This window comes from Periplaneta americana, chromosome 3 (genome assembly GCF_040183065.1).
Source record: "Periplaneta americana isolate PAMFEO1 chromosome 3, P.americana_PAMFEO1_priV1, whole genome shotgun sequence".
Classification (NCBI taxonomy): domain Eukaryota; kingdom Metazoa; phylum Arthropoda; class Insecta; order Blattodea; family Blattidae; genus Periplaneta; species Periplaneta americana.
Genome location: NC_091119.1, coordinates 153594476 through 153609857, shown reverse-complemented (window position 1 = coordinate 153609857; position 15382 = coordinate 153594476). Strand labels below are relative to the sequence as shown.

The 15382-nt window shown below is 35.7% G+C and overlaps 1 protein-coding gene across 1 annotated transcript in view; it reads right to left on the bottom strand.

The window, feature by feature from the left end:
• The window catches only part of LOC138696682 (uncharacterized), a 105047-nt gene that overhangs the window by 76263 nt on the left and 13402 nt on the right, over positions 1 to 15382 (bottom strand). The window contains exons 4-8 of the mRNA XM_069821967.1: positions 8784 to 9010; positions 8417 to 8534; positions 6490 to 6582; positions 3316 to 3464; positions 3017 to 3185 (exon numbers count right to left, since the gene is read on the bottom strand). Coding sequence (XP_069678068.1) covers positions 3017 to 3185; positions 3316 to 3464; positions 6490 to 6582; positions 8417 to 8534; positions 8784 to 9010 — 756 coding nt within the window. The remainder of the gene's footprint in view (positions 1 to 3016; positions 3186 to 3315; positions 3465 to 6489; positions 6583 to 8416; positions 8535 to 8783; positions 9011 to 15382) is intronic.

The following is a 15382-nucleotide window of genomic DNA, read 5'->3' as shown; positions in this document are numbered from 1 at the left end:
TCGAGGCCGCTAAGGGGTAAGATGCTCGTGGTAGTGTTCAGATAGAAATTATCCCCTCCCTGCAAGGGATTGGTAGCTTCCTTCAACCAATGCCTCCCCCCAGACCCTAGGTGGCATCGTAAATACGACGCTGACAGGTGGGCCATCCTGTCTCAGACCGTGATACAGCCAGATCCCATTTCGCAGACGAACAGCCTTATAAGCTTCAGGGACCCGGAGCCCCAAGCCCTTACTAATCGCCGATGCTGCCAGGTGGGCCATCCTGACTCAGTCCCTGATAGAGCCAGGTCCCACTTATGTGGGAAGCATAAATTCTGGCTAGTACTTTCTTAATTAGTGAGTAGTGTGTAGTGTTTAAAATAGTGATAATATTAGGTTCGTTCCAACAATCAGTAACCGTCCGTAACTATTGTGAGAATGCGCGGTACAGAAAAGGCGTTCCAACACAATCCGAACCAGTTCTGAACCGGAAACATGTACTGCAATCGGGCATCCCTACAAACTTTTGACACGGATCCGGAACGATCAGAAATTGTCGGCGGATACTGGTGAGTAGCCTACGTGTCTCGGAGTTGCGCAATACGCTCACCAACGTCTCCTGGATACTGAAGGAAGACGTGATCGACTGTTCACATCAGTGAGGTTAAGATGAAAAGCGACAGTGCAGACGAATAATAAAACTAGAGATTTAATTTAAATTTTCGCCAAAAAGAAAGAGAATGAAAATTATTTGGGCATTGAAATAGTTAATTACATTTTCAACATGCAACTTTTATTAAAAGTATAGGCCAATAAATAAAGCACATAAATGAATAACTAAAAAAAAAAATATATATATATATTTTTCTTTTTAGATGAAAGAATCTCCCAGTACACGACATCGAATTAGCGGAATTCTGACTTTCCATATTCTTTGTTATCTTTTTATAAAAAATTATCCAAATTCTGTTTTCTGCAATTTGAATTAGCTGCGAAACGACAATAACTAAGCAATCCGTTCTCAGACAAAGATGATCACACTTATAGAACTCTGGATTTTATACACGATGATCCGATAAAGCATTCCAACATCATCCAGTTCTGTTTCAATCCTGTAGCAGATACCCAACCAGCGCATGCGCATAAGAAGATCCAAGGTTCATACATAAACTGATGCATGATCCGCTTGTTGGAATGAACCTTATTGCGCACTGTTTGAAATAGCACTTCCCAAACTCGCTGTGAAGACTGAGAGCGAATTAGCCCTCATGTAGGGTAAACGTACAAAACCCGCAACATTAGAATACTTGAATTTTCTTATATCATTAATTACTTCAGGACAATGATCCTCATATAAATTTGGACTCATACAAATTAATGATATAAAATATAAATAATATGAAAATTCTAAACTTTCATGACCAAAAATCTGGTTGGGCTTGAGCCACTTCTGCCCATAATTACGCACCAACCCTGCCTTAAGAAATGCAAATAGCTATTGGTTCAAGAGAACATCTTTCCAGATTCAAATCTAATTTGAAACTGATGGATTTGTAACTAAGAACACTACACCTGTGACCATATCTGTTAGAATTTACTTATTGTATTATGTGTAGGGGGAGACTGTTGTACCTTTAGCATAGTGTACCTTTGAACATTTTTTTTTTTTTTTTTTTTTTTTTTTTTTAATTTTTGCTGCTACCTAGAGGACTGAAACTGAAGTAGATTGTAGAGAAAGCCGCTAAGTAGCTCTGGTCGTAGTTTCAATTTGATTTATTACAAAGTGTGAGTTCTGTGGACAAAAGAAGTTTTTTAGTACCAAAAGTAAACATTTCGTTCATTGATACATGTTTTCTAACACAAAACCAGATTGTATTTGTTAATATCTTTAAAGTACAGTGTGTTTACTATCATGTGGTGAGTAATAACATATTTTAATTTCCATGATTTATTCGAATCTCTAGTTTTGGGAGCCATATTTGTTTAAAAGTGCATCCTCTTGTACCTTTGAACACAAAAGATGTTGTACCATGGTACATGTTCCAAGGTACAAAATACTATCAGTTTTTGTTTTTCTTTTATTTTAAGATCATGTCACGAAGTAAGTCTGGAGTTAAGAGGCCCCCAATTGATCCGGATGCCTTGAAGAAAGCTGTTGAAGCAGTTATTGCTCCTCCAGGAAATAAAATCTCAATCAGAGAAGCCTGCCCTGGTTTATGATGGCAAATACATTTTAAATATGATTGTCAGCTTTTACAGCTTATATTCCCACCTATATTCCAGGTGTTCCAACTTACAAGAGGGTATGTTCCAAGGTACATGAACCTGTTGTACCTTTGAACACATTACATATCCCTTCATTTTATTTTTTCCATCCTTAATAGATCTGTAAAACAGGAAAATACATACAGGAAATTGTAAAGGAATCTTCAATAATTATGTAAAGCATTTTTTTTATTTAAAATATTTCATTTCCAAAATAAAAAAAAAATAAAATGTGAAAAGTGTTTAGAGGTACAACAGTCTCCCCTACATAATTACATAAAACGAGAGAGTATTAGAAGAATAATATATTTATATTTTTTATGCCATCCTAGCATTATGAACAGGTTGTTACTACATCCAATATCGTGCATAATCGGCTTATTATTCTACGCGTGCCAATAATAGCAATGACGTATTCGCTATGACGTAATACCGGAATGCTTGGACCTGCAAGGTCAACCATTTCTCTTCATTCAGTGCCAATGCGAGGTGCAATTAATCGATACAAACATGTGAAGACTTTGTCAGTTATTCATGCCGAATTATTTCTTAATTTATCTCCTACAATTTATAACGCTAAGATGCCATAAAGTGTTGTATCCTACTCGTGGATAATCTTATTATGACACTCGTGAAAATTGTAGCACGAACGATAGTGATTGCGAGAAACATTGACTCATGCCATAATCATCAAAATTATCCACTTGTTGCATAAATAACTATTAAAATGTAATATGTTTCTAGGAGTGTGTATGAAGAACGTGTTACTTACTACCAGTTTCTTTACGTTGAGGATTTCCTTCATTTGCATAGCCACTTGTTCTGAGCATGGGGCTCCCCCATATGCCGCCATTTCTAACGTAGTGACTTTCAGATCATGCTCACGTGACTTGACTATCAAGTCAATATACAGGGCTGGGGTTGCTAAGATGTGAGTACATCTGAAATCGGAGTATATATTAGTATATACTGTAGTAATATGTAGTAGTAGTAGTAGTAGTAGTAGTAGTAGTAGTAGTAGTAGTAGTAGTAGTACATTTTTTTTAACTTGATAGGAGATAATAAATATACCTTTCTTGTATAATGACCTCCAGGAGTCTCTTAGCATCGAACACAGGTTGTGGTATAACGCAAGTCACTCCTTGGCATAGCGCAGCGATTACACACCCCAGGCTGCTCATCATATGGCACAGCAGCGTGGCTACTACAGGCTTCGACTCCTAAAATTATTTTATAGCACATTATCTTATAAGGTGCGAATTAAAACTATAAAACTTAACAAAATCCTATATCCAGTTTATACGGAGTGATTCACTTGCTGCGCAACCCTAACTTTCATTTTAAAGACAAAGGTGGAACATTACGTCGTTGTTCCTGCAATAACTCCTATGTGCAAAATACGAAATTTTTCAGTAGGAAGAAAAAGCACATTTATTCTTCTATGGCAGTAGTGCATAGGAGATTATGAATTCTTACATTTTCGAAAGAAAGAAATGAAATTACGTATGAAGAGTCCACTGCAAGAATGATGGATGTCATTTGGAATACATTTTGCAGGAGAAGCAATTGAAAGTTTGAAATGCTTAGCGCTCAAAGCTTAACTGTGATTTTCCGATCATTACTGGACAATGCCTATCAGTGTTAATGCCATATAACTCTCTATGTACATTCTATATGAAGAGTCCACTGCAAGAATGATGGATATCATTTGGAATAAATTTTGCAGGAGAAGCAATTGAAAGTTTGAAATGCTTAGCGCTCAAAGCTTAACTGTGATTTTCCGATCATTACTGGACAATGACTATCAGTGTTAATGCCATATAACTCTCTATGTACATTCTATATGTCTTAAGCTATGCATTGACAGTCTTGGTTCATTTTCGACAAGAAAGTGACATCCACCATTCTTGCAGTGGACTCTTCATATGTGTTAAGCTATGCATTGACAGTCTTGGTTCATTTTCGACAAGAAAGTGACATTCATCATTCTTACAATGGACTCTTCATATAGGAGATTTTATTATTTGCTGTATCATTATTTAAGATATTTAATAGAGCAAGAATCTGAAAATCGATAAATATGTCACATAGAAGTTATTGCCATTATATTTGGAAAGTCAGAGTTGGAAAAGAGAACAAAGACTAGGGTTCAGAAAACAATTATAGAACCAATACTAATATATGGATGCGAGAGCTGGGCCTTAACAAAAAATGATTTAAGTAGGGTGAATGTTGTAGGCCTACTAAGGAGAATAGCAGGTAAAACCAGGAGAGACCGGATACGAAATGAACGCATCAGAGAGGAATTGCAACAAGAACCAGTAGTCAAAAGAATAGAAGAACAGCAGTTGAAGTGGTATGGACACGTCCAAAGGATGGAGGAAGGAAGGAAGACAAGGCACTTTGCAGAAGCTAAACCTCGGGAAGTCGCCCGAAAGGGAGGCCAAGAATTATGTGGGAAGAAGTTGTCAAGGAGTTAGTCGAAAAAAGGGGAAAGTCGATTGCACAAATAAAACTCCTTGCAGCTGACCGGGATCAATATAAGAAATGGATCAGAGGCAACCCCTCCACGCTGCTTAGGCGGCAATAAGGAGGTAGTGAAAGAAGAAGAAGAAGAAGAGTTATTGCCGGAATAACGACGATTAGCTAAGCAATGGAGAAATAGAAGTGATGTTTTCCCGAATGCTGTTTTCCAGTTCTTCCAGGATAGGCTATGCAGATTATTTTTTACATTGTCTTTTAGAGTTCTTCTGTGATAAAATTCACATGGGATTAGATCGGGGAATCGGAGGGCTGCGCATTCCTACATATAATTCTATCTTAGAATACTCTTTGAAATTAGTCCGTAGAATAGTCCACTGTATGTGTTGTTGCGGAATCCTGTTAGAAAAAGACGCTCCTCTACTGCGAGCGGCTCAGCCGAGAGCCGGCTTGCCGGGTTTGCAATTACTCTACAACCTATCCACCCATTATATCAAAACATAACTTTATTAAACAGTCTGTAAGCTATATGAACTAAAAATCGTTAAATTGGCATCGTCAAATATTGTACTGTTATTATTTTTAAATTTATTTTTGACGATACGTTCGAAAAGATGATAGGAGATTCGTGGAAAATCTGCAATTGCTTGGAACGTTCAATAAATTGCTGGTTGTAGCCTATGATTTCAAATAATCGTAAATCACCGTTTGATGCCAAACATTTTAGTACTTACAATCATAAAACTTTAGCTTTTAGTGAATATTGTAACCAGTGCAAGAAAATAGATGCATCATTCGCTACATTCATATCTTAAGTGTAATACATATACAATTATTATAGTCAAACTTAATTTTCAATAATGGTATATTGCGGGCGACATCGGCCTGCTGCCGCTAAGTGGCAGTGATATGTTGCGGGTTTCATTGGGCGCTCTCACGTTAAGAAGTAAGATGCGCGTAGAGTATTACAGAAATGGTAATGAAAATTTACCCAGAATATGTGCCCACGTAGTTCTAGAATTCAAAGTAAAAAAATGTGACAAACGTTGATGAAACTGGCTTATAATGGAATGAATACGAAAGAAGAAACAGAAGTATTCGCGTAAAACTTGACCTATCCACTACAAATATAATACGTATGCCATAAATTGACGTAACAGTCATTGTACGCAGCAAGTGAACAACATTAGTGGATAGTGAAGTGTAATTTATTATACATAATATAATACAGTTCACACTACGTGAATAAATAAATAATCATAATGAATATGACTCTTTGTCCCATACACTCATATCTCTCTAAACTAGGTAAATGAGAAGTAAACATTATAAAATCTATTCAACCTTATAATCTCTCCAACTTTTTGAGAACTTCTCATATTACTGGTATGAAATTTAATCAAACACTGAAAGAATAAATATTTTAGGTCTCAGGTTATGTGTTTGGCTTAATACCGATTTACCTATTGAGATTGTAAGAATGTATGAGCAGAGTCCATGACTTTTGTCTCTCAAACTTGGTCTTTATCTTATCATTAACAATCCCTGTAATTTTAAAAATACGAACGTATTTCAGTTCTTAATTTCGTTATATATTCTCTCATTGAAACATGTCTATCTCTTATGCTCACTCATAGGCCTACATAAAATAATACAAATTTTTATACTATCAAATATACGAGTATATATGTACAATAATTACAAGCCAAATTTTAATAGAATTACTGAAAAATCTGATATTGAATTTTCTGAATATTACATCACCTTATTGTATTCCAAATTCCTGCGAAACATAAAAGCATTGTTAACAAGGCTGTGGTGACTAACAAGCACTCCTTTTGGGTTCCCTGTCGTTCCCTGTAAAAGAAATGAAGGAGGTTATTATAATAATTATACTATTTAATACTCAAATTCCAGCATTCACAATATTGTCTAGGTTAATACTTTCTTTAGTTATTCTCAATACGAACATACATTTTTCAGAGTTAATAAAATTTTGAAATTATTATACATATTATTTTGAGAGAGGATCAGAAATTAAGAGTGTTCGAGAATAAGGTGCTTAGGAAAATATTTGGGGCCAAGACGGATGAAATAGCCACCGGCTAGCTCAGTTGGCTAAGACGCTTATCTGAAGTTGCTCTCGGGCGCGGGCTCGATTCCCGCTTGGGCTGATTACCTGGTTGGGTTTTTCCGAGGTTTTCCCAACCGTAAGGCAAATGTCAGGTAACCTATGGCGAATCCTCGGCCTCATCTCGCCAAATATCATCTCGCTATCACCAATTCCATCGACGCTAAATAACATCGTAGTTGATACAGTGTCGTTAAATAACCAAGTAAAAAGGAAAATGAGGGATGAAGTCACAGGAGAATGGAGAAACGTACACAACTCAGAACTGCACGCATTGAATTCTTCACCTAACATAATTAGGAACATGAAATCAGACGTTTGAGATGAACAGGGCATGTAGCATGCATGGGTGAATACATAATTATGCATATGGAGTGTTACTTGGGAGGCCTGAGGGGAAAAAGGCCTTTGGGGAGGCCAAGAATTAGATGGGAGGATAATATTAAAATGGATTTGAGAGAGGTGGGATATGATGGTAGAGAATGGATTAATCTTGCTCAAGAGAGGGACCGATGACGGGCTTAGTTTATGAAGGCGTCAATGAATCTCCGAGTTCTTTAATACGCAAAATAAGGCTTCAGCGGACGAATTCAGTGTTTTTGGACGAGGTGTAAGCCGAGTCCAAAACACGGGATGAGACCACTAAAGGTTTTGCGTGCGTGGTGCACACAATAGTTTTTACTAAAAGCTCTTTAAATTGCAGGAAATAAAATAAAGTAAAAGTAGACTAAATATGAATACAGTATAAGTATAAAAGGCATAGTGAGTCAATTGTCTTATTCTCAGGTGATCGGGGAGGCCATGCGACTGGACCTCCTCGACCAATTCATCGCCCATTAAACCTCCGGGCATAGAAAATGGGATGGTGTCCCATCGTGTATAAACAGAAAAACAGTCTATACCACTGAATACTGTACGTGCTGTACGTACTTACTAACACAAGTAAAATGATATTAGTGTCCTGGAACTTTGTTTCCTACAATATTCTCTGTTTACTTCTATTGAGGGATGCTATCCACCCTCAAAACATGCACCGTTGTTTCGTGTTATTAAATGAATGACTATCATAGGCCACAATACAGCATGGCCCATATCTCAACAGATATTTGTTTCCGGACACATGTTTATAGGAACTTTTTTCTAGTTTCGACCTATGCTACCTCGTGTAAAAATATGCGACACTTTTTTAAACACCCTGTATAAGGGAATTATCCAAATTACATATCGTCGTTGTTCCTGCAATAACTCTTATGTGCAAAATATAAAAATTTTCAGTAGGAAGAAAAAACACATTTATTCATCCTATGGCAGCCGTACATAGGAGACTGTGAATTCTTACATCTTTGAAACAAAGAAATATAATTATACATGGGAGATTTTATTATTTGCTGTATCATTATTTAGATTATTTAATAGAGCAAAAATCTGAAAATCGATAAATATGTCACATAGGAGTTATTGCAGGAACAACAACGATATTCAGTATTATTGTAATCTGTTGTAAATTTAATATAACATTTCAGAATCCTTATAAAAATTTAAATCAATAGATTGTCTTACTGATGAAAATAGGATAACGCTTCCTTCATCCGGTTGTATTATAGTCTGCAAATCACGAACTTTCTGCACGAACTCAGGACTTGCAGATGATATGATGTCCTCCAAGCGATATGCTCCTCTGTAAAGGACAGAGTGCTCCAAGATTTCATATTTACATTCATAATTCCATAGCAAAGATCGCTCCTCTCATCTCGTACCCTTTGTTCTAATGGACAAATTGAGTAAAACTGATAAATTATCATTCCAATTGCAATTATAAATTACCAAGATAACCGTCGTGAGCTTACCAGTTACATTTGTAGCAGCCTTTCTAGTGCAGGATTCCGTTTAATACCTACCCAAAGTGATGATTTTTGGCGAAACTCACCGATAATGCTTGTCGCTCATCATAATCAGCGTTTCGAGTGACGGGACTTTGGCTGCCATTAATTTCACTCCGGACGCCGGGCAGCTGTCCAGTTCCGGAATCACAGAGCGCAGGATCTCGTAGCAGCTGTTGGTCCTGTAGAACTCGGAGCTGATGATCGCCTTCACTTCCACTTTGTTGATTGCGTGTATAAGCTGGGGCGCCTTGTATGCGGGGTCCAGTTGTACCTGTAACACGATTCTTTGTAAAGACGTCTGTTTTCCGGCAGACAGGACTAAATGAGTTTGAAATTAACTTCACACATGCTAAGTACCTATATTTATTATTTATTCGCTCGATTTCATACTCTCTCTCGCTATCATAATATTAATACTCGATCACAACGCGATAACGCGCTAGAAATTCCACTTCACACATCATCTCTGTATTCTTCATCTTTCACTGTTGCTACCTCTCATCACTGAAACTCTCTGTCGCCTGAAGTCAAGGGCTGCCGAACATTGAAATCTTTCAAATCCAAGTTAGAAAATTATCTTATGACGAGTTGGCAAACTAACTTACTATTATGACAAGTGTTGTATTGCATGTTTCCACGTATTCACATTTTTTTGTGTTCTAGTGATATTTAACATATTTTATATTTTTGTTTTCATATTTTCCGATAATGATATATCTATAATGTGGTAAGTTGAGCTATGTATAATCATAATTTTCCTTACTGTGTGTACTTAAAAATATTGTATTCATTATATGCTTTGTACTGCACTATTTTATTATTATTATTATTATTATTATTATTATTGTTATTATCATTATTATTACTATTCTTATTTTTATCATTATTATTATTATTATTATTTTTATTATCAATAATTGTCTTATTTTTTTATACATTGTATGTCTCATTTATTTTGACCTGCTGTTCACACATGTTATTATGCTTTTTTCTTTCTTTCTGTATGTTATATACTATGTCTGATTTCTACTGACTTCTTGTTTACATTTTATTATTATCTTATTCAGTTTTGTGTGTAAAATTGTAGTGTACTTTGTAAATTTGTAGCGTTTTTTGTAACGCAGTTTTACTCCTGGTTGAGTGTTAGAGAAGGCCGTATGGCCTTAACTCTGCCAGGTTAAATAAAACATTATTATTATTATTATTATTATTATTATTATTATTATTATTATTGTTATTATATATTTGTTTTATTACTGCTCACATTTGGGTAGGTCTACTTTTAACAGCTTGAAATGTATCGGGTTATATTCAACCGTATCATGTAAACATCTTCTCAATTTTAGAAGTAATTTTTAAACATGAAAAGAATTGTATATTTTTAGCTTCGTACTAATTATTAGGCAGTACATCCAACTTGACGATAAGTGTCAGAGGAAGAAGAATTGGTCCACACTTGTGGAGTAACGGTTAGCGCATCTGGCTGCAAAACCAGGTGGCCCTGGTTCGATTTCGGGTGGAGCAAGTTACCTGGTTGAGGTTTTTTTCCGGGGTTTTCCCTCAACCAATATGAGCAAATGCTGGGTAACTCTTGGTGCTGGACCCCGGACTTATTTCACTAGCATTATCATCTTCATCTTATTCAGACGCTAAATAACCTAAGACGTTGATAAAGCGTCGTAAAAATAACCTACTAAAAAAAAAAGAAGAATTATTTGTATGCATCTGAAGTCTGGTTAGTGTAATATGTTGCTAGTCAGCGATGTAAGCAATGGAGGGGGGAAAGGAACTAAGCGTCCTACCATATCTTACTTACTTACTTACTGGTTTTTAAGGAACCCGGAGGTTCATTGCCGCCCTCACGTAAGCCCGCCATTGGTCTCTATCCTGAGCAAGATTAATCCAGTCTCTACCATCATATCCTACCTCCTTCAAATCCATTTTAATATTATCTTCCCATCTACGTCTCGGCCTCCCCAAAGGTCTTTTACCCTCCGGCCTCCCAACTAACACTCTATATGCATTTCTGGATTCGCCCATACGTGCTACATGTCCTGCCCATCTCAAACGTCTGGATTTTATGGTCGTAATTATGTCAGGTGAAGTATACAATGCGTGCAGCTCTGTGTTGTGTAACTTTCTCCATTCGCCTGTAACTTCATTCCTCTTAGCCCCAAATATTTTCCTAAGAACCTTATTCTCAAATACCTTAATCTCTGTTCCTCTCTCAAAGTGAGAATCCAAGTTTCACAACCATACAGAACAACCGGTAATATAACTATTTTATAAATTCTAACTTTCAAATTTTTTGACAGAAGACTAGATGACAAAAGGTTCTCAACCGAATAATAACACGCATTTCCCATATTTATTCTGCGTTTAATTTTCTCCCGAGTGTCATTTATGTTTGTTACTGTTGCTCCAAGATATTTGAATTTTTGAATTGAATTTTTCCTATATATATATATATATACATTTCGTCCTACCATATCTCCTGGCTTAATTGAATGATGAGTGATGCGTTTTTGAACTAACTTATGAGGTTCAAACCTACCTTCGGACAGTTGACTAAACATCAATACTTCTAGGACGAAGAGCTCCCGTTTCTCGGAGCCTTTGATGGACAACAATGATTATTCATATACACCAACCATTTTCAATCGGTGTGTCGCGAGAGAATGAAGATAGTAAAGTTTGTAGTAAATTGAAAAAATGAAAGTGAAAAGAGTAGTTAAAAAGTTGGTCCACAAGAGTCAAAATTCAGCGAACGCGACAAAAGCCTACACTCGGTAAACACATTCCCTTTAAAACTCTGAAAATTTGGGAACCACTGGCTTAGATTATATGAGTGTACCGCGGGATTTTAAGTTACACCTTTAGTGTGCCACATATTGAAAAATGTTGGAAAACGCTGGTCTACACTCTACAGCAGCGGTGACCAAAACTCCAGCTGCAGTGATTACATGCGACAGACAGCCTATGAAGTAAGGAGACGGAGGAAAGAAACTTGGCATGAAAACTACAACCAGTGGTGTTTCCTGTACTAACATCTTGATCAATCCCGCGGATAAAAATTTCAAGCTTTGCTGTATCAGTAATGTCACTGCTGTCATAAAGAGCCAGTGAATAATAATGTACGATTTTTCTTGCTTTTTTTTTTTTTAACCTTCCTCTTGAATATAATCAGGAATTTTCAAAATTCTTCTCTCGTTACTTGGTCTAGAAATTCGTAGTTTTTCAAAATTATAAACTTCTTATGGACAAGTTATTTAAGCTATTTTAATCATAAGGGCTAGTCTTTTGAAAAATTTTGTTCTATTAAAAGACTTTAGAGCACGAGATATTTCAAACCACATTAGGTAGCTGACTTCCTTACATTTATTTATCTCATCTTTCTCTTCCTGACTATGATTTAATACATGTCAATTCCTGACGTTTATCAGTTCGTTGGCACATAATATTGAATCAGTCTTTCTACAATATTATTATTAAATAAATAACTAATAAATAGTTACTCTCACCTAAAGATTAAGAAGATTAAAATTGAGATAAAACCTAATAATTTTTATCCTTCTGGAGAGAAGATCTAAAAATATCAATATTCATGCACGTACAGAAGAATTATAGAAACACATACTTAGTGGTCAGTAATAATAATAATAATAATAATAATAATAATAATAATAATAATAATAACTAATGATAATACTAATAATAATACATTATTCAGCGTGGAAATTAATATTTCTATATACTCCTAATTGAACCGTTGACGAAAGTAAACATATTACATTTTGTCCGACAGAACAACAAAAAAGTTCTCCTTTTCATTATTTACGAAACCACCTCTTACTGCTTGTACAGTAGAGACAGAAGTTGTAGAGCGACATGATACCGCCACTGCTTGCCTTCAGTATGTGAATGAAAAAAACAGCAATGTACAGGAAACTCCTCGTACCCGTTTGAATGTAATCACGACACTCGCTTTGGTCACCGCTGCTCTATAGTATTTGGAATCCAACTACTATTTAAAATTGTTTGCTCTTAAGAGCTCCTTGTCACGTTTGTAGCTTCTCCTGCTGCTCTGTACTTTAAATTAATATCGGCTAATTCAGCATTAGTGAATTCTCCCATTACGTCAGTTTCCTGCAAGGTTAACAACACTTAACTGATTGAGACATAATGTTTATGCTCAAGTAGGCTACAAGTGATCGAAAGATGTGCGTGTGGTCTAAACCATCATGCGTTTCATACTACGATCATTCGTGAAACATCAGACCGTGAAATACTGACACATAAATGGTAAAACTATTAGCGCAAGGGAAAACTAAATAGGTCACTACTTTAAATTAGTTTTTATTAAAGAAATATCAAAATCTTTACACGTATAGGCCTATCCATTCCCTACATCGTGTTGTATGTGTAACGTAATGTACTATACGTATGTGTAACTTACGTATGATATGCGTGTAAATATACATATATGCAGTTGTGTTTTATAAATTGTCTTAATATAATGTTAAGTTTTGTTATGTAAATAGTATAATATAATATAATTATGTACTTATGTGATGTGTATACTGTATAACCCAACCAAAATGTTATTACCCGTGGCAGAAACCGGAACGCATCTGTGTACACATTCGTCCGTCGTCTCAACATGCGGCTTCCTATCCATGACAGATGACGTAGTGTATACGAACAGCAGCGCCTCAAGGTCAGGGGTAATAACATTCTGGTCGGGTTATACTCATGTAACTTATTTATGCATGGGAAGTTGTATTGAATTGCATAAACGGGAGACTGTCAACCAGCATGCCACTTTCTTGGCTTAGACTTGTATTGTGGTTCATTTTGTTTACCTATGGGGAATGTTTCACTGGTTTCACTTAGCCTAGATTTTATTTTTTTTTAGTGCTAAGCACAGTAGTGCAAAGTAAAATATAGGCATTTTGTATGGTTTTAAACCATGAAAATAAAAAAAATGTTCAATATTATTTTGAAGGAGTGTAATTTTCCCTTAAAATCTGTAGCAAGAATTGCAATTACTAATTACTAAAATAAATGCACGACGTAAGATATTGGTGCTCGGAGGTCTATCATTCATGCGTTATTACAGATGCAATTTGAAACAAAGTTTAATCATTATGTTTCCTTTGTGTACGTGCGTACTGACACGTCTGTACTGATAAGCAACTTAAAGGAAAAGGTAGGAAATATAACCATCCTGAACAATAATTATCAAGTTCAGGGTACAAGTCAATATATATATATCGTTATGTCAGTGATTATATGACTGTGATAATAGTGGACTTTAACCATGAATATAAATATAATGATGTTGAAGATAACAACTCTGGTTCAATTAAATGGAAACAATAATATGTGATGATATTTTAGTTACACATTTAAAGACACTTTTAGAACACGAAATTCGTGGAAGTGTTCCGAATCTTTTGCAGTCGCTAGATCAGCGGTCATCAGAACACTGCAACCTCGGGCTAGCGTCTCTTATATTGAGGGTCACATAAGAACAGTTCCTAAACAGCAAATTTTCCCGTCTTGTCAATGTTGCCAACAGTTACCAAATATCACACGATCCTACGTACAGAATGACTTATTTACTTACCGTACTTTATGTTGAAAGGTTATTCTAAATAATTCAATAATTTGTAACATATTTTCATAGGCAAACTATATGGGAAAGAGAAAAACATGTCAAGTGTTTTGTCTGGCAATACGAAATTCATTGGTTTGACTAAATAATTGACTCACGAGACCTAACCTAAAAATATATTTTGTTCGACCACAAGAAATTGTTTGTACTAACTCCGAAAACTTACCTGACTATCGTCTTGAATTGTAACCAAACGCAACATATAAAATAACTATTATGTATTAATATTAATACTGATATTAATTAATTATTAGTATGTTCAAATTTCACTAGTTTCAAATAACCGGCTCAGAAATATAGTACAATTTAATTTCATGGAACTCCAGTACCGACAAAATGTCGATATTTGTCTCAGCTGCCAACATACCAGTTACAAAATCACTACTATTTGTAGTATTTATTAGGATCGAAATTCGAAACGAAGTTGGCAAAAGAAAATTCAACCTGCAAACTAGAAAATCACCACAATCCACTAGTATATGTAGTAATGGGGAAAATGGTTAGGTTCAGTGGAGGCTACTGCATATTTTTTAAGAGGAGGAAAGAAGTTAACAGCACGAAATGACACCTTCTTGAATGAAACATGCTAAAAATTAGCCTACATGCATACATGTAAGACCAGGTAGTGTTGGGGTTGGCCTTCCCTTCTGTATAGCAATAATCTGTTCTTGTAAACTGAGTTTCCTAAATTGTCCAAAGTATATTATGTTTTCACTTCCATTCATTGTTGAATAATTGCGCAAATTAACAATTACAAGGAAATTCACAACTTCGTAGCATTTTTCGAGCACAATACAGCATCACACGTGTTCGAAGAGACTAGCTACTAACTCGTAACCGGAACCGTTTTACGGAAATGGAAATGGGAATGGGAAATAATCTGAGGAAAGCGAGAACACTGCACCCACCCACGTGGTCTGTGTCGCCACATGTACATTTTACAAGTTTAGTATCACATGCTTTTGA